The 20,732-nt window shown below is 41.7% G+C and overlaps 1 protein-coding gene across 1 annotated transcript in view; it reads left to right on the top strand.

Annotated features, from left to right (window-relative positions):
- Positions 1-20,732, top strand: part of LOC147581342 (uncharacterized) — a gene marked incomplete at its 5' end in the record, with an annotated part of 30,898 nt that overhangs the window by 3,425 nt on the left and 6,741 nt on the right. Inside the window, 1 exon segment of the mRNA XM_086708416.1 lies at positions 3,348-3,444. Coding sequence (XP_086564542.1) covers positions 3,348-3,444 — 97 coding nt within the window.

Genomic DNA, 20,732 nt, shown 5'->3' with positions numbered 1-20,732 from the left:
TTCCTGGTCTGTAAAATGGGGATAAAATGGTATTTATCTTACAGGATGGCTTGAGAGGAGGAGGAAAAGAATGAGTACATGTAAAAGGTTAGAACAGGACTGGCACAGATGTTCTGTGTTTGCTATGAAGAGGAACCCTTTCTGAAGAGTTTTCCAGGAAGGGTTCTGAGGCCTCACCCTCAGTCCAAAAAGAGAAGAGATCTCAATCTCCTCTATTAGCCTAAGAGTTAATTGTTAATAATGTAGTAGCTAATCAATACTGGCGTGGGTTGAAGGGTCTCCTCTGCCTAAGGCTTCCTGCTGCACTCTGGCGATGTAAGACAGAGAGCCCAAGCTCTCAAAGAGTTTATAATGTAGCAGGAAAGTTTATTAGTCTGCCCCCCTTGATGGACAGAGGGAAAGAATGATGGCTAACTCTTGAGTTTACTTTAGTTTTTGTTGGTGTTTTTGTTTTTTAATTCAAAGACTGAAACTCCTATGTGTTTGGGGAATGTATCCAATTTATCTCATTTAGAGTAGAATGTTCTGTATGTTTTTAGGATGTATTTGGAAGCATATTCAAATATGTATAATGAGGAGCTATTTTAAAGAAGTGTTATTGTATTTTTACAGGATTTGATGTCTGATTTTTAAAGTACTGTGGAACTACGTATGAGCCACATAGTTATTTTCAGATCTGTGTTATTAGCATCAGTGAGTGAAGATCTATGGTAGCCACAGAAATTTATTGACAAGAACATACCCTTTGCTTCCACTGCCAGAGGAAAAATGCTTTCGGTTGCGTTTCACTATAAATAGTATGAGATACAAAGAAGTTAAGTGTATTTCATAACCTGCCCAGATGGTTTTGAAATCTCCTTTTACCCCTGAGGCAGTCGAAGTTCACAGTTGATAATTACCAACTCCAGTACTGGCTTACATAATTTGCGGAACCCAGGCTGAAATGAAAGTATGGGGTGCCTTGTTCAAAGAGCAGAGCATGAGACCACACATAAGTACCTTTGGAACATGGGGACCCACGTGACTGCACAGGTCATATGTCCTCATGGCTAGCCCAGCTGCCCTCTTTTATTAATTTAATGTATTTTAACATTAACGTCATTAACATACTTAAGGAACTTTCAAGCTTAACACCTTTGCTTGACATATTTACCAATATTTAATAACCTTCCCTTTGCTTCACAAATCTTTTTTCCAAAAATCATATTTCAGAATAAAATAGATACATCTTCAATATTATTTTTTAAATAAGAGCTATATAAATGCATTTCCCATGTTTTCTATAAACTTAAATGATTTTAACTGTTTTGGGCTGAAAAATGTGACTTCATTGTAGATTTCACCACATGCCCTCATTCACACGTTGACATAGCCCATCCTGGCTCCAGCAGGACTGAAAATTGAGATTGCTTGTGTCTGTTCACTAAAATAACAGATATCTATTTATTTCCCATGCTTTTCAAAAATTTACTCATCAAGCCTTATCCAAAGCAGCACATTTGGAAAGAGAAATTTTAGGGCCACCCAGAGAGCAAACCTGCTGAATATCACAAACACAACAGTGTCTGCTCACTTTGTGCCAGGCACTGTTCAGAGCCCTTCACTTGTAGTAACTTGATTAGTTCTCGAAAAATTCCCATCAGGTAGGAAATGACATCCCATCCCTTGTACCAGAGTCTCTTCTTAGACATAAGCCAACAAGTCCAGCCACACTCAAAAGGAGGAAATTAAGCTTCACATTTTGGGAGAAGATATACTGAGGGAATCAAGAACATATTTTTAAAACCATCTCACCGACATACAGATCATATTTGAAACCAAATGACACCAGATAAGATCACCAAAAGAGTGAGTATGAAGAAAAAAGGAAAGGAGACCACAGTGTGAGCCCTTGGAAACTTCAACATTAAAGGGTGATTTTCTGTTTTATAGATAGGCAAATGAGGCATGGGAGTTATGCAGCTTCCCGAGGTCACCAAGCCAGTGAGTGGTGGAGCTGAACCCAGGACTTAGGCATTCAGGTTTCAGAGCCTGCACACTTCATTTCTGCTGCCCTGAAGGAAACCACCAAGGGCCAAGTTCGGCAAATAAGCAGACTAATGGAAGTGTATAAACTGATATTTGCCATTTTGGTCTGGTGTGTAAGATCCATAAAAATTATTATTTCTTCTTGAGTTATTGGCCTCAATGTTTCTTCCCCCAGATGATGGCACTACTCATATAACCATTCATTCATCTATTCAACAAATTTTTGTTGAGCATGTCTATATGTAAGGTACTATTCTAGGCACTTACGGGGCAATAGAAAATATCTTATGGGGCTCTTACGGGGCTTGTTTTCTAGCAAGAGGCAATAGAAAATATCAGATAAGAAACGTAACAAATGATCTAGTATGTTGGAAATTGTAACGGGGGAAAAATAGAATTGCGTAAAAGGAACTGGCAATTCATACCAGAGGGGAGGCAGTTCCAATAGTGAAGGGAGTGAACAATATAGGCCTCATTGCAAAAGGCAGTTTTGAGCAGACATATGAAGGAAATGAAAGGGTTAGCTGAGGCATCAGGAGAAAGAGCCTTCCTGGAAGAGAAAACAGAAAAGCAAAAGCCTGAAGGCTGGAGTGTGCCTGGCATGGTAAAGGAGCAGCCAGGTGGCCAATGGGCCAGGAAACGAGTGTGGGAGGCTGAGAGGGAGTCAACAGGTAACAGGTGCCAGGTCAAGCAGGGCCTGGTGGGCCCTTAGGAGGACCTGACTTGTCTTTTTTGGCCAAGTGAGATGGTAAGCCATTGAAAACATTGTAGCAGAGCAGTGCTGTGATCTCATGTGTGCTTTAAAGGAAGTACACTGGCTTCTTTGCTGCAAATAGCCTAGGGTCAGGGGAGATGACAAGGGCAGAAAGGAGGAGAGCTGTTAGGAGATCACTGCAGTAATCCAGGCAAGGGACAATGGCGGCTAAGCCCAGAGAAGGTGCAATAAGTGTAGTCCAAGGTGGCTGGATTCTGAACAAACTTTGTTATCAAACAAAGGTGACCCTTATCAGAGATAAGGCCAATCTGCCAAATTTGAGGCAGAGAGAGAGCTAACAAGGACTAAAATCTCTTGGTCCAAGAAACCAAAAGGATGGAGTGGCCTTCTACTGCAATGGGAAAGACTGGGATGGGGTAGGTTCTGGATGTGTGAGATAAAGCAGTCCAGTTTTGGACCTGTTGAGTTTGAGATGATTGTTAGACATCTGGAAGAAAAAGTGGGGAGACAGATGGATACGGGAATTGACTGTATTATGTGTTGCTAGGTAATAAATTACTCAAAACGTAGCAGTTTACAACAACAATCATTTGTTACCCCCAAGGTGTCTGTGGATCAGGAGTCTGGGAGCCACTCAGCCAGATAGTTCTGGCTTTGAGACTGCAATCAAGGTGTTGATAGGGCTGCAGTCTCATTTGAAGGTTAGTTTGGGGAAAGATCAGCTTCCATGTTCACTTGCATAGCAGTTGGCAGATCTCAGAAGATACACTTCCATGTTCACCCACATGCCTGTTGGTAGCCTTGGATCCTCACCATGTGGGCCTCTCACAACATAGTATCTGGCTTAGCTTGGGATGAGTGACCCAAGAGACAGTGAGGAATTATTCAAAATGGAAGCTGATGCCTCTTTATAACCTAAACTTGGAAATGACCTTCAATTATTTCTGCCTTACTCTATTAAGTAGAAGCCAATCAAAAAATCCCGTTCATACTCAAGGCAGGTCAAATTAAGCTTCACCTTTTGAGGACAGATATTCCAAAGGATTCCTGGACATACTTTTAAAACCATCACATCTGCATACAGATTATATTTAAAGCCATGAGATTGGATAAGCTTACCAGAAGAGTGCATATGGGGAAAAAAAGAGAGAGAGAAGGGGACCAAGGATTGAGTCCTAGGAGGTTTCAACGTTGAAAGGTTGGGGAGAAGATGAAGAACCATCAAAGTAGGTCAAGAATGAGAGGCTTGTGAAGTAGGAAGAAAACCAAGAGAGTATGATGTTTTAGAACTGAGTGGAGAAAGTGCATTAAGAAAGAAATAGTGGTTTACTCTATCAAATGTTGCTGGTAGGTAGGGTAACCATTTACCCTGACTTGCTCAGGACCATCCCAGCTTCCTCTGGTTCTGTTCTGGTGTTGTTACTAATAGCACCCTCTTTTACTCTGAAATGCAGCCCAGTCCGATAATGAATTATATGGGCATCCCATATATAAGTCAAGTAACATGAGCACTGAGATTTGGGAATTGGACCAGGCAATGGAGAAGCCATTGGATAATCAGAGGGGGATCATCTAGTAAGTGACTTGCTGTGACACATATATCAAAATCCTTTTCTTTCAACATATTTTTCTATTAAAAGTTATTCACAAGTTATATAAAATGTTAGCAAAACATGAAATAACACACCAAACTGAAATAAGATTTTACAAATCACAAAGACAATTTGCTCACTAAGTTTCAACCCTTCTCAATCACTACTTGATGTAATCACAGATTATGTTAAAGTTTGAGTACAGCTTTAATGCAAACTCACTTTATGATTTGGCAATCTTGAGAAAATTATGACTATCACAAAGCTACAGAATTAATGGATTTTTCTTGTTGAAGCATAATAATTTGACAAACTGGCAAAAAGCCATCGTCAATGTGATCCAAATAGATAAAATAGAAATAGACATCCCAAGATTCATATTTATTCATAATTATCCATGAAATGCTTTTCATTTGATAAAATTTATAAAAAAGCTCTAGGTATGGCTTGTCCCCGACTTCCATGGCTGCCCCTGCGCTTACCTTCCCTGCTGGCTACTTAGGAAGGGATGACCCTCTCCGTACCCATCTCCACTTAGCCTGTGCCAACTTTGAATAATGTTTGTCATTTCCTTCGCACCCTGCTCTGGCCCAGAAGCCATGTTTATCGCTTTGCACATCTTAATATATTTCGTTACCAACAACAGCTCTGTGAAGTCATGTGGTTCCTGTATCACACTTTGCGTATTTGCTCAGGTCACAGAGCTACAGTACCACCTCGCAGTGCATTATCTTTTGTCAAGTGAAGTTACTTAGATAAATTATTTGCCTTTGTTGAAAAATAAACCCTGGCTCATTTTTGGCACTTTTAAGAAATGAAAAGCTGATATTAACTTTCATTTTACTTATCTGGGCTTAGATAATGTTTTTCTTGGAGTCATTGGCTTCATTGAAAAAGGGATCTCCATCCACAGGAATAAGATATTATCTTGATTGTTCAGGTGTACACTGATGAGGGAAAAGACAGAAGAAATGAAAATTTTGTAATAAAATCTTTCTAAGTATTTTTTATCCGAGTAGTGTTCTCATTTTAACTACCAGAAAACTATGAAATGATTGTATTCATAGAGTATCCTACCTTATAGGTATCAGCCCTCTGACTGTGAGGTTCTATCTAAGGAATCAGCTTGGGGTCATGACTGCATGACCACTATAGGTGCAGTTGGGTGCCTTTCACAAGAGAGTGTCACACTGGAAAATCAGCTCACTGGGAAAAGGCAGCTGGGGAGCCAGAGTGTGACACAGAGGGTTGGAAACAGACCAAAAACCCAACACTGAGTGGTTACTGTAAATTTTTTACCTAGTCCAGTACCTAATTTTATCTTTACAACCACCCTATATATCAGGTACTCTATTAGTCCACTAATGTCGTAAAACTAATATGGAACAGATTATCTGAAAACACAGTACTTTATAAAAAAACAAGCACTTACTTGCTCACCTATCTGTAGATCATCCAGCATCTGGCTGACCTAGCACCCACAATAGGGTAAGTTCAGGTGTTCCCTAGCGTCTCTTATTCTTCTGGGACCGCAGGACACTCAGGGCATGTGTTTCTAATGGTGATGGCAGAAATGCAAGGGGTCACACCCAGCCCCACGAGCACGTTTCATGCCTTTGCTTGTCTCATGTACACCAATATCCTATTGTCCGAATAAGTCCAATGGCCAATCCCAAGGTCAAGAGTCAAGGACATGCACTCTGCCCACCAGGAGACCATGTCAGGGGTGTTGATGTGTAATTGTAGTACAGGGTTGTGAAGACTGGGACCAATAACTAATCCAGCACAGGTGCTATCAATATATTCCTCTCTAAGATGAGGACACCAGGAGAGGTTAGAAGACTTGAAGACTCACTCCCCTTAACATTAGTCCCCCATTTGTGGGACTAACGTTAAGTGGAGATGCTGACATTTGAACCCAAGCAGACCAGCTCTAGACCCCAAGCTCTTACACAGAGTAGCTCAACAGGAACCAGGTGAAAGCACCTGTGGGCCAGGGAAGACACATTAAAGGTCAGACATGGAGTGGGAAAAGGCCTGGGGAAGGAACAGGCCAGAGTCAGCAGAAGAAGGAGGCGCCTGGGTAGTTTAGTCAATTGAGTACCTGACTCTTGATTTTCGCTTAGGTCATGATCCAAGGGTTGTGGGATCGAGTCCTGCATTGGGCTGTGCTGAGCGTGGAGCCTACTTGAGATATTTCCTCCGTCTCTCTCTCTCTCTCTCTCTGCCTCCCTCCTCTGCTTGCACTCTCTCTCGAAAATAAAAAAAATTTTTTAAATTAAAAAAAGGGGACAGTTGGGTGGCTCAGTCTGTTGGGCGTCTGACTTGGGCTGAGGTCATGATCTCGCGATTCACAAGTTTGAGCCCTGCATCGGGCTCTGTGCTCACAGCTCAGAGCCTGGAACCTGCTTCAGATTCTGTGTCTCCCTCTCCCTCTCTGCCCCTCCTCTGCTCATACTCTGTCTCTCTCTCAAAAATAAATAAACATTAATTTTTTTTTTTTTTAAATTAAGAAAAGAATCAGCCTAAGAGGAACCCGGCCCGTGCTGATCTCCCATCTCCCCAGGTCACTTATACACAGGCTTGTCAACTGCACCTGCCCTTGCATATAAATTAGCAAGTTTATGCTCCCAAATAGAGAAGTTACTACAAAATCTATTTTCAAAATTCCACTAGTTATCCAAAAGTTTACTCTTTTTATATTTTTCTTTCATTTCAAGTTGTCTGCAATGAGTAAAACAAAAGTGCAATTTATTTATGTAAATAAATATAGTCTTAAAATATAAAATGTAACTAGTATTTTCCACTGTTTGAGAATTGGTTCATGGGATGTTTTTCTGTTATAAATTGAATAGGTTTAAATATATTTGTAGCTCATGGGATTCCAAAGGTTTTTACCTTTTACAAGTATTAAGTTTTAAGAATTTAATTAGAACCTAAAAATCTACTCCATTTGATTGTCTAGGACAGGAATAAATTTCAACTGCTTCAAAAACTGTTTTCTACATATTTGTAACTGATTTTGTATGCAATAGATGAAAATGTAATAAAATCTATATCACTTTTTTATTTTAATAACTGTACATTAAATAAGTACTTTATAATAAACATAAGGGAAGTATAGGGACGTCTGGGTGGCTCAGTCAGTTGAGCATCTGACTTCGGCTCTGGTCATGATCTCATGGTCCATGAGTTCAGACCTGGCGTCTGGCTCCATGCTGACAGCTCAGAGTCTGGAGCCGGCTTCAGATTCTGTGTCTCCTTCTCTCTCCCCGCTCTCTCTCTCTCTCTCTCTCTCAAACATAAATAAACATCAAACAAATTAATAAAAAAAATAAGGGAAGTATAGTTCAGACTGATGAGAAGAATTTTTTGCTTTTTAAAATTTTTAATATTTTCATTTTCCATTATAAAAAATTGTTCCAATGTGGGCAATATTGCTTAAAATTTCAGTGAAATACAATCAGTCACCTTATTCTATTAATCACTTATTGCTGACCACGTCAGATCATCAGAGGCTAATGGATTATGAAACAGCAATTGGAAGAAAATACCATCGAAGGAAAAATGACAATTTTGTTTAAATCCTAAAATAGATTGAGTTGTAACTATTTCATATGTAGATGATGCAACACCAGTGCTTTCATGGAAACAAAATGAATTCTCATGACTGACATCATTGCACAACTGATCTATTCACGAACCTGGTTCACTGTGAAACTTATTTCTCTTCAGGTACAGATAATAGTATACACAGATTTCATCTTTGTTTTCCAAAATCTTGAAATATAACTGTGGTAAAACTTCTGACCATACTATTAAAATAAATTTACTATCAAAAAATAGGATCTCTTGTTTGACTATGAGATATGGAACTTTAAAACTAGCCTAAGTTCTATAGTTCACATCTTAAATGCAATTATCAGAAAATAAGAAAATTATTAGAAAATAATTATTAGAAAATTAGAAAAGCAAAATTAAAATGCACCTTGATGAGTAGAAAAAAGTACAAAGAAAATCAAAAGTTGGAAATAAAAGTTTTAAAATGTAAAAATAGAAATAAAATATCTAGTTTGCAATAGCAAAGAAAATCATTAGAACTGAGACACAGATCTCAGAAAAATGTTTAAGACCTTTATAGAGAACATTTTGATTAAATATGAAATAAAAGAAGACTTCAGTACTGGTGAGGTATGCCATATTCATGGATGGGGAGATGAATCGTGAAGCTCTCATTTCTCCCCCAAATCACTCTGTCATCGTTGTGCCGATCAAAATCCCCAGGGGATTTTTTTAAATAAAACTGCTTCTTAAATTCTTAAATGTGCAAAAACAGCCAAGACAAATTTGTGAAGAAAAACAAAGAAGAAGGAAGAGAGGCTCCAACATCTACCATCTACCAAAACAAAATATAAACCCATAGAAACTAAAACAGATGTCTTTGGGCAGGCACATTATGGAGGATTGCTTTTTCTCTTGCTTGTATTTTTTTTTCTGTATTTTGAAAGTCGCTCCCCTCTGAAAAGAAAATATACAGCTGACCTTTGAATAACGCTGGTTTTGGCTGTGCGGGTCCACTTATACACAGATTTTTTTTTACAGTATGGTACTGTAAATGTTTTTTATCTTTCTTATGATTTTCTTAATAACATTTTCTTTTCTCTAACTTACTTTATTGCAAGAATACAGTATATAATACATATAACATACAAAATATGTGTTAGTCAACTGTTTATGTTATTGGTAGAGCCTTTAGTCAATGACAGGCTACTAGGAGTTAAGTTTTGGGGAAATCAAGAGTTGTACGTGGATTTTTGACTTCTGGTGAGTTGGCACTTCTGACCCCGGTGTTGTTCAAGGGTCAGCTGTATAAAATAAACACATGTAGTTACTGCAGGAACAAAACAGAGGTAGTAGAGGAGCTGAAGAACACATAAGGTGATTTTCAAACACACTTAGAAATATCAGTGCAGTGACAGCTGACAGGTGGCCACATTAGGTGTGATTCAGCAAGCCGAATATGCGATTCTCTATCTAGGCACTAAGGTGACATTTCTGCAAGGTACCTAGCAATGTTCGCATCATCACAGACTACCTGCCAGATGGGGAGATGGATTCATAAATTTGCAGATTTCAATTCCACAATTCACAAAATTGTACATTGCAACGTTACCATTTTCCCATGAACAAAATGTTGCTAAACCATGTTGGTTATAATAATCCAAATGAGGGACACCTGGGTGACTTGGTTAAGCACCCAACTCTTGATTTCAGCTCAGGTCGTGATCTCAGGGTTCGTGGGATCAAGCCCTGCATCAGGCTCTGCACTGACAGCATGGAGACTGCCTAGGATTCTCCCTTTCCCTCTCTCTCTGCCCCTCCCCTGCTTGTGCACTCTCTCTCCCTCTCTCTTTCTCAAAATATATAAAAACGTCAAACAAATAATTCCAAATGAAATCCACTTTACTAAAAAACCAACCCTTTCAAATTTTGTTTTTTAATGTTAATTCGAATGTTTAAGTCCTTTTTGTAGAACATATAACTAGCACCATAAATGTGGGATATTTTGTTTTCTGCCACTTCGCAGGGGCACCCTTTGGTGTGCCAGCTGCTGCAGGGGCACTGCCAGTTTCCAGCCCGGCTTCGGAGACAACAGGTTCATGAGCCAAAGAAATTTGCTTTATCCTCTTTTCTTGGGAAACGCGTGTTGACCGAGAAGTTGCTGGACTGCCTCCCCTAGTTGAGGTGGCCAGCTTTCGCGGTGTGTAAACAGAGTTTTGAAGGGAACATGAGCTCTGGTGACAGTCTCAATCCCTCTCCTGTAGTTTCTGGGCTCTGTGCGTGTGGGCGGGCACATGTTCCCTCACCCACAAACTGAAGTCATCGAATTCCCTTGTAGGGAACTTAGTAAACATTTAATGTGAATGTGTCAAGTTCTTGATGCTTCATTTAAAAACTGAAAGTAAGTAAATTTTAAGAATAGTATGGGGGGGGGTGTAACTAATTCAAAATCCCTGCAAGGTCTTTTGGTTTCTTGTTTTTGTTTTTGTTTTTCTTTTAGTCACGGATTCCCTTCTTCCAGGTCTGTTTTTCACAGGAACTCCTAAATGTAAGGATGAGGGAAGTTGGTTGTAGGGCGGACATCCCCGTCACCAAGTGTGGACCGGGAGAGGGGCTGGGGCCGGAGACACTGAGGGCAGCTCCCCTTCCCCTTCCTCTCTGCTCCCTGTTGGTGACACATTTAGGGGGCACTGACAGGAATGAAGGTTCGGTTTACAAAAAAGGCCCTTGAGACTATTTCTTCCATTCAGTGAACACTATTGCCCTAACTCAGAGCAAGGACAGAGGGAAAGAAGGGACCTTTCCTCTCCCAGAAGCTCAGTGTATTCCATGTCCCTGTATACACAGGAGAAGCCCATGACCCGTCCCCTGCCTGGCACTTTCCCGCTAACAGACGTAGGCAGTGACCAGCCCAGTGTCCACAAACGGACCACTTCCTGCGGTGCCCAAGGTGGGACAGGCCCAGAGTTTAGATGGGAAGGGATGGGGAGGGTTCTGGGTTACTCTTAGGTTTCTTGAAGGTTCTGCACCTCCTGTCACGTACGGTTAAAGCCTGACCTGAAAAAGACCCCGCTGGGTGTCAAAGTCCATGCTGCAGAGACCTTGGTCGGGTCTCTGTTTCGTTAACACGGTGAACACCGGCTGCCCACCTCTGTCTCCCGAGAGAAGCTGAGGAAGACACCCGTGCTGGACCCTGAAACCTTTTGTGTGCCTACCCGTGTGCCTTAATGCCACCGTTCGTGGGTTTGGTTCCTGTGGATTGAGGGACATGATACAGCTACCATTTGATTCTATGTTATATGCCAAACACTACGATAACATTTTTATATTATTTCTGTAATCTGACCCTCATAATCTGACCCATCATTGGTATTTTTCTTTTCAGTGTGTAGATGGGGAAACCAATATTTGGGTTACTTCTTTACCTAGAATCACAGCACGAATAAACTGTGAGGTTGGGATTTGAACCTGGTTTGCCCCACACCCAAGCCTATGCTTTGGACTCTACATGGGGCCTCATGGGTCTGGGCCCAGACGTCAGTAGTTAATTTGGGCTCGACTTTTCTGATATAGCTAGTGAAAATAACAAAACAGAACTTAAGGAAAAATTATAAAATAAAAAATTGATCCCAGGAGGCTGTAACCCAATTTTACCAAGGATGCCAACTAAAGGGGTCACTTGAATTTGCCTTCCCCTCCTCTCTGCTGGGCGGCCACATGTCCTCTAAAAGCATCTCTTACGTTTTGGTGATTGAAATGTCCTACAAGAGACTTTATCCTTGAATGGTCCAGGGTTAATATTTCCTCATTGCAGGCCTCTGTTCGGTTTTACTAAGTGCCAAGTGTTTTTATTTTCTGTAAGCTAGGAGCCCTAGAATGCTGTTCTCTGTAATCCAGAGGAAACCCAGAGTAAGGCCAGGAGGGACAATAGGGAAAGATGACACCAGCTTTACCTTTCGAAGCCCATTGTGTCTCTGATGACTTCCAACTTCCTCCAGGAGTTTCCACAGGGGCAAGGTCTACCTGCAAATGTATGCTGGTGAGACAAACACTAGAAGTGAGCAAATGAAATATAGGAGCCTAAAACTCGTCACCCTCCACTTAGGTAATGCCTATCCTGAAAACTCACTTAGGGGGTATGTACATATAAAGTCAAGACAGAGGGTCCTCTTTAGTGAGGGATGAACATTGTGGCCCAGACAGAAGCCAAAACTCCTCCTTTCCCCAAATTCATTCACTGCTGAGGCCATGCACCTAACCCCTGGCCTAAGTAGTTGTATGCCAGGCCCTCCTCCTCTCTTGTACTGACGGTTGCTCCCTGCCCAGCCCGATTTCACCTTCCAGACCCTTCCTCTAAGACTCTGACTCCATCAGGCCGCCCGCCTCACCTCTCTTCCATCATTTCCAATTCTCACTGTCAAACACCATCTCCAATATCACAAGCCTGCTGCATGAGGCCCACCAACTTTGTATGGCATCGAGGACACTTCTCTCTGGTCTGACACACACCTCCAGGCCTCTACCCCACCCTCCAACGTGTGCACAGGAATGCTTACAGTTTCCAAAACATCCTGTGCTCTCCCATTTCTGGGACTTCACCCTTGCTGACACCTCCACCAGGAAGTCCCCTGTCCCCCATAACTGCACTGAATGGAGACGCCTCCTGGGCTGGGTGAAACTCATTCACTTTGGACTCCCACTGAGCAGGAGACTGACAAACTTTCTTTGGAAAAGTAGAGAAATGCTGACCCAGTAAGGGAATTTAGTTCCCATGGAATCACCATTTCAGCCGGAATGTTTCAAAATGGCCATACAGGGCAGCAGCGTGGCAAAGGGCAGAAGCTGGGGGCTCAACTGGACCTGAATGGAGTCCCATCTCTGCCATGGGGGATGCCAGTCTCCTCTTGTGTAGAAGGTGAAGGGCAGCAGAGGGGCCGCACAGTCATGGTGGGAAGGCTTGCAGAGGAAATGACTGGAAAATGTTTATCACAGTGCCAGGTACAATAAACATCCCCAATAAATACCAGCTTGAAAACAAATGCCTGGATCCATGAAGCTCTAGTTTTATTTGTGTTTCCTTCATCACTCACAAATCAAAATCCTATTTGAGAAGTGCTTTCCCTTTTCTGTGAGAAGAGGCCGAATGCCCCCTTCCTCTGTGGAGCTGGGCTTGGGTAGAGAGACCTGTGCTGGATCAGCGGGGTAGGAGGGTGGGCGGCCACTGTGGGGTAGGCCCTGAAATCGGGGGGTCTGGAAAACCCATGGTTTACCACGGAAACCACGACAGGACCTTCACATTCACACCCAGCCTGCCTTCCTCCCCCGGGCCTCCCGAGTCCCCTCAAGAGTAAGGACAGAGGCCACTGCTCCAGCAGCTAAGAAGCCCACTCTGTGGTTTGACTTTTCCTGTCCTCCCACCTGCCACGGAGTGGGCCGTGGTGCTATTACTCAGGTGCTGCTTCTCTTAAAGCTCAGAGGCAGCGGAAATCACAGACCCCGGCAGCTTCTGACGGCTCCCCTGATGTTCTGGCATTGACATTAACTAGAGGCCAAAATGTTTTCCACCAACTCTGCTCCCTTCTCTCCTGAACACAGGAATTTCTCTTGCGATGGCTTTTGAGAAAAGAATGGTCCCATTTGTTTGAGAGGAAAAAAAAAAAAAAATGGCTGCACCATTTCCCCCTAACAGCCACATCTCTTAAGGAGCGATTGCCATTATCCTATTTTGAAGACCTTTTAGCATGGGCCTTAAAACTGGATCTCTGGGGGCGCCTGGGTGGCGCAGTCGGTTAAGCGTCCGACTTCAGCCAGGTCACGATCTCACAGTCCGTGAGTTCGAGCCCCGCGTCGGGCTCTGGGCTGATGGCTCAGAGCCTGGAGCCTGTTTCCGATTCTGTGTCTCCCTCTCTCTCTGCCCCTCCCCCGTTCATGCTCTGTCTCTCTCTGTCCCAAAAATAAATAAACGTTGAAAAAATAAAATAAAATAAAATAAAACTGGATCTCTGATGCACAGTGATTCCTGCCCAGCTTTAACATTAGAATCCTACTCATTTGCCTTCCTCGGCTCTTCTGGAAATCAGCTTCTCACACAGCTCTCTGCCTCCCAAGTGCTGCCCCAGAAGAAGCACCCAGAGAGGTCAGTGATCATTCCACTGGCTAGACAGGATCTCATTTGACTTAAGCAGGAGGCATAAAGCACTTAACTCAATTCCCAAAACAGGAAACTGATATTGCAAATAAATAAATAAATTGTTCACATGGGTGGTCATGGAGGTGACAGGGATGGATTCATGTTTTTTTTTTATTACCAACAAGCTTTTGTTGAACTTAACCCTGTGCCAGACATGTGCTGGTCCCTGGGGGGGGGGGGGGGGGGTACACTGAGGGGATTGTGACTGTGGGGAAATAGGTTCTACTTACATAAATGGATTAGGAAAAAGCTTAGGACGTGGAGCCACCACCATGGGGTGAAAGTGTCCAAGGTAAGCTAGCAAGATATTGTAATGGGATCACAAGTAACTTGTTACATCACCCGCAGGAAATTACTTTCCATCTGACACCAATATACTATTGCACTCTGATCACAAACTCCACTTGCCCCCTAAACCCTTTGCTTCTTACACACATAAGTTAACGATTACTATCTGATTGTTTTCTTCATGTTCACCACATGGGTAATATCTTGTTTTCTTCATGTTCACCATGTGTGTAAGATCTTGAGAGCTCAACAAATACAGAAATGAAACCCCTGTTCAGGGCTCTTGTCTCCTCCCAGACATTAGCCTCTCTCTCATATTCAATTCTGCATCCACTTTCTTGCTGGACAAGAAAGAACTCCAGACTCATAGCCTGAGACATGTGACCTAATTGGGTAAACATGAACAACGATATATCCACTTGTCTTTTTTGGAACAGCAGTCCAAGCCTCAGTAGATGCTTCAGTTAAGAAGGTGCTGGGACTTAAGACTGGGAAACCAGTACATCTCATCATCTCCATCTTGGACATTCATACAACACAACATTATTTAAAGGGCTAAGAAGTCTTGCAATAAAGAATCTCTTTAACTCTTTGTGTCAGTCAGGATAGGCTAAGTTATGCTGTAGGAAACAAACAACTCAAATATCCCTGTGGCTTAGGACCATGAAAGGGTATTTCTTTCTTGTGATACATGCCCCCTGAGGGTCAGCTGTGACTGCTACAGGACACGGGCTCACAGAATATGCTCAGTCGCACACACAGCTGGTCACTATGTTAAGAGAGAAGAGATGTGGTGAATACACATGTGGTGTGGCTCGTCTGGCTTGAATTGATGGTGATATGTGCTTTGTGGCAGACAAAAGACAAAGGGAATATTCTGCCTGGATGTGAACAGTGAACGGGACAGAGCTGGTTGGGCATGCCAGACACAGGACTCCCTCCCACAGGAAGGACCTGGCATGAAGACCAGACCATAGCAGTTTCTTTAGGAAGGGACAAGTAGGTACCATCAGTCTAGAAAAAAAAAAAAATCCAAGATTTCTTCAAAGTAGTGAGGAGAAGGCAGGTGAATTAGGCCCAGGCTACATACAAACAGAAAGTTGATTAAGTCAGAGGGGAAGAAGCTGTTCTAACGGGTGTTTCCACTAGACTCTCTACCAGAGATTTGGGAGGTTTTTGTTTTTTTTTTTTTTAAACATAGAGAGGACTCTAATTTCAATAAGGAATCTGCGATTAGGCTTTATCCTTACAGGAAACAATAAACTCCCCTAATATCTGCTGAGACAAGCCTATACAAACAGGAAGAAGAATGCCCAGGGCAAATGCTCACTAAACTATTTTACAGTTTACAGGACAGGAGGATGGAGAATCGTCATAATACACCAGCCACAAACAAGTCTGACAGAGCAGACACTCTGCAGAGAACCAGAAAGGCGATTCCATATAAAGGCATCTTTGGTTTTCCCCAGGGTAAAATCAGAGGTTGAAGCACAGGCAGCATGGCTAGTCTTCCCTGGAGCACTGAGAAAGCCCTGCTCATCTATGTGAGGAATCCTACACTTTTCAGTTCAGATGGCCTTAAAGTCATTCTTATGAACCATATAAAGATGAGGCTAGCCAGACCTGTCTCATCAGAAGATCATAAAGCTTATTCAATCCTGATTAAAAAATAATCAGTGGGGCTTCTGGGTGGCTCAGTCAGTTGAGTGTCTGACTTCAGCTCAGGTCATGATCTCACACCTTGTGAGTTCAAGCCCTGCTTCAGGCTCTGTGCTGACAGCTCGGAGCCTGGAGCCTGCTTCAGATTCTCTGTCTCCCTCTCTCTCTGCCCACCCCTGCTCGCACTCGGTCTCTCTCTCTCAAAAATAAACATTAAAAATAAATTTAAAAAAAATCAGCAAGCCACCAGGCTGACAGGGTGGAGCCTGCTTGGAATTCTCTCTCTCCCTCTCTCTCTCTCTGCCCCTTCCCCACTGGCTCTCTCTGTCTCTCTAAATAAATAAATAAATAAATAAATAAATAAATAAATAAATAAATAAATAAGCAAGCCAAAAACAGAATAAAATTTCTTTAAATTGATAAAGGATCTCTACCAGAAATCTGCTATAATCATACTTAAAAGTGAAACATCAGCAGCATTCCTATTGTAGACAAAAGAAAAGGGTGCTCGCTATTTAATATTATATTAGCAATCACCCAAAGGAAATTCAGCTACAGAACAAAGGAAGCAATATGTGGCAGGGACAAATTCTCCCAATATCCCATCTCACTTACTTTCACAGTAGTAGATTCTAAATCAGGCACATGGCCCCCCGGAATAAAAATCTCATTTCCCAGACTTTCTTGCAACTCAACCAGTGGCCATTAACTCCAGCCAATAGAATGAAAGAGGAAGTGTCATGCAATAGCTTCTGGGAACTTTCCTTAAGAGTCAGTCAGCATGTGCCCTTCTCTCATCTCCTCTGTCTCCCATCCTACTACCTGGAACTAGATGTTGTCATCTCAGATCTAAGGATGAGGGATGGTGAGTGATGAGCGGGAAGGGCCACTGGACCCATAGGACTTCCCAGAAGAGAGCTGCCATACCACCTGGGAACTGCCTGCCTCTGGGCATTTTATGAGAAATGAGAATGAGAAACAAACATCCTCTTGTTTAGGGATCATTTATCTGAAACAAGGGTTAGCAAATGACTCCCTGGGCACCAAATTCAGTCAGCTGCTTGTTTTTATAAATAAAGTTTTATTGAAACAGAGCCCCATTCACTTATTCACATACTCTCTATAGCTGCTTTCACACTACAATGGCAGAGTTGAGCAGTTACACAAAGCCAGTATCTATCTGGCCTTTTACAGAAAACGTATGTCATCTCCTGATCTAGAAAATCCAGAAAATCAGTTGAACAAAAATCCACTTGAACAAATAAATATGACCCTAGTTCTATGGGGAGAAGGGAGATAAAAATGAGTTGTTTCATCTGTTCTGTCCATGCCATCTTGAAGGATAGTTGATCTAAATTAAAGAGTTTCAATCTCAAAAATCAACTGACACCCTGAACCCTATTCAATGTAAGCCTTGTGTAAGACGTCCTGTAGTTATTAAAATAAAACCTTCAATCTTTATTCAGGGCAATGGTATGATTTATAGAAAAGACAAAGAAGTGATTTGGAGTCAGAAGTCCTGGGTTTCAGACTCACCTCCACTATTTATTAACCTTTAGATTTCAGCAAAGTCCTTACAACCTTGGTCTTCTCATGAGAACACCTCCTTGACAAGTTAGGGCTGGAGTTACATGAGGTAACATGCATAAAGGCACCATGCAAACTTTGATATGATGAACGAATGCTGATTTCCTCACAGGGTTTATATATGAGATCATGACAAGTTTACAATATGGTGTCTAAATGTGGGTTTACAGGAAGACCAGCAACAATTCCAAGCATGTTCACAAACTCAATAGATTTCAGTTTAAACAATTACATTATGGCCAGAAAACAACCAGTTTCCAGGCAGACTTAAAGTTCAAGGATGAAATGATAAGATAGGAGAGATGTGAGGTGAGGGAACACAAGAAAGGATACGAAGAGAAAGTAATAAGGGGAGATAGGGCACAACCAAGGGGAAGACTAAGGAGAAAGCCCAAGGGGAGGAGGGGAACGCCAGAGGGAGCTGGGGAGCATGGAAGCGTGGCTCCCTGGTGGCTTTCAGGCAAGAAGGGAATACACTCTTCCCCATCTCAGGTTCTTTGCATATGCTGCTTTCGTTCTCTGGAATATTCTCCTTGCCTCAGCCAGCCCCCACCACCTACTCTCATGTTCCCCTGTTACCTTTGCAGAGAGGTCTTCTCTGCCACCTCTTCTAACATCAGTTGAATAAATGAATGAGTGAATGGCAGGAAGAAGTCACATAAGCAAATGGAGGATCTAGATATCTACAATGTCGAATTTGGGGTATTTTAGCACCTACCACTATGATTAGTATTGCTGTTACTTTTTAATAAAGTGGCACATATCTCTGTGAGTAATGAGGAATTCAAATATCCATAGGTTTAAAAATAAAGTCTGACATAGTATTTTTTCCTCCAGTCAGCTCCAAGGAAGGCAGAAACTTCACTCATTCCTTAGCCTGTCACCACCTAGTCTAATTCCTGACACATAGTAGGCATTCATCAGATATTGACTGAACAGAGGAAGACAGACCAGTGTTAGCAAAACCTCACAGAGCTTTGGCCCCACCTTGGTTGCTTCTGGTAAAGACCTGGTGCCAAAGTTGTGTGGCTGGGCAGGGTGCTGGAACCAGGAGCCAGACACTCTGTTCCCTATAATGTTACTTAACTACTATGCGTGTGACCAAGGGCCAGGCAAAGCTCTCCATCAAAATGTGAATATGGCTTTTCCTTTCTTCAAATGACTTTGAACCCTTCAAAGGATCACAGTGTCCTCACAGATTAATTCAAAATATTGTTAATGCTACATTTTTGTTTTGTCAGATCTGAAATTTAGAGATCATTTTATTTACATTTTCTTTGTCAAATGGCTGTCATACTTGTGTTTTTTTCCCTGTAAATAGAAGGGGAAAAAGACAAAGGCACACAGTGGAAAGTTGCTTTCCATGAAAATGTGAGGCATTTCTGGAGAATATAATAAATGACAGTCGACCAAAGTATGTTCTATGAGTATTTGGGTTTGTTTTTTTTTTTAATTATTCTTTTTTTTCCCCTCTCCTTCCACAACTGTTGAAGAATTTCTCTATTGAATTAACTCCTAAGCGTCTCTGCAAATTTGAAATCTCTAGGAGTGTTACAGTGTGAGTGTACATATCCCATTTCTTCTTTCCTTTTTTTTTTACTTTTTTTTAACCTTTATTTAATTTTGAGAGACAGAGAGAGACAGAGCACAAGTAGGGGAGGGGCAGAGAGAGAGGGAGACACAGGATCTGAAGCAGGCTCCAGGCTCTGTGCTGATAGCACAGAGCCCAATGCAGGGCTCGAACCCATGAACCGTGAGATCATGTGTTCAGCTGAAGTTGGACGCTTAACAACTGAGCCACCTAGGTGCCCCTCCCATTTTTCTTTCTAATAGAACCCTGATTTTTCTTAGGTATCCACTCCTTCTCAGCTGCCTGCATTCCTAAGAGGAAGCTGAACAACTCTCAGCTGAATTAGGGTGAACTTGATTGGCCTAAGAGTATTCTTTCCTCCTTGCAATTGATTGGCTCAGGAATAGACATACAGACATGTGACTCCATTCTGGTTGATGAGAAGCCAGATGAGGCATCTGGTTAAAGATACCTGTAGATGCTTTACTAGGGGCTTGTATGAAACACTGAACTGCTCCATAAAAATATTCCCATAAGCAAGAGCATCCCATTGAAAACAACCCTTCCTAAAAATGAGTTCAGAATCCAAATCACATTAGGAAACAAATTACCAAAATGGGCAGTTAGCAAACACAATAAATGGTAACATTTGTTCATCAAAACCAGAGATAACAAATCAATCTGAAGAGATTTTAAATATATTTAAAACATTTAGGGATAAAAAAAAGAAATATATAGTAACAAAATAGTGCAGGGGGAAAAAGATAAATTGATCCCTCCCCTAAAACTCAAACAGAAACTATACAAATTAAACAAAAAGCATGGAAATTAAGTCTCAATAGGTGGGTTTAATAGTAAGTTAGGGGTACATGGGTGGCTCAGTTGGTTGGGCATCTGACTTCAGCTCAGGTCATAATCTCATGGTTCCATGGGTTCAAGCCCTATTTCGGCTCTCTGCTGACAGCTCAGAGCCTGGAGCCCGCTTCGGATTCTGTGTCTCCCTCTCTCTCTGCCTCTCTCTTTCTCTCTCAAAAATAAATAAACATTAAAAATTAATAGTAAGTTATATACAGTTGAAGAGAAGAGTAGCAAACTAGAATACAGAAATCGCCTAAAATTTAGTTCAGAAAGATAAAGTGTGAGATATAAAAGACACAGGGTAGAATGAAAAGGCCAATATGTGTCTAACCAAAGTTCCAGAACAAGATAGAGAGACAATATTCAAGAGATAAGAGCTGAATTTTTCTCAAAGGGAGGAAAAACATGTCTTCATATTATGTAAGTAGACTGAATCTAGAGCCGTATAAATAAGAGCATGTAGGCACATGGTAATAAAACTGCAGAATATCCAAGGTAAAGAGGAAAATCTTAAAGTTATCCAAAGGAAAACAAAACAGATGAGCTACAAAGGAATAATAAACTACAAGTGGATTTTTTTTTTTAATTTTTTTTTCAACGTTTATTTATTTTTGGGACAGAGAGAGACAGAGCATGAACGGGGGAGGGGCAGAGAGAGAGGGAGACACAGAATAGGAAACAGGC

The sequence above is a fragment of the Puma concolor genome, chromosome B2, assembly GCF_028749965.1.
Source record: "Puma concolor isolate L17-30 chromosome B2, mPumCon1.1.hap2, whole genome shotgun sequence".
NCBI lineage: Eukaryota > Metazoa > Chordata > Mammalia > Carnivora > Felidae > Puma > Puma concolor.
The sequence above is the reverse complement of the archived record's forward strand: the minus strand, read 5'-3'. Positions and strand labels throughout refer to the sequence as shown.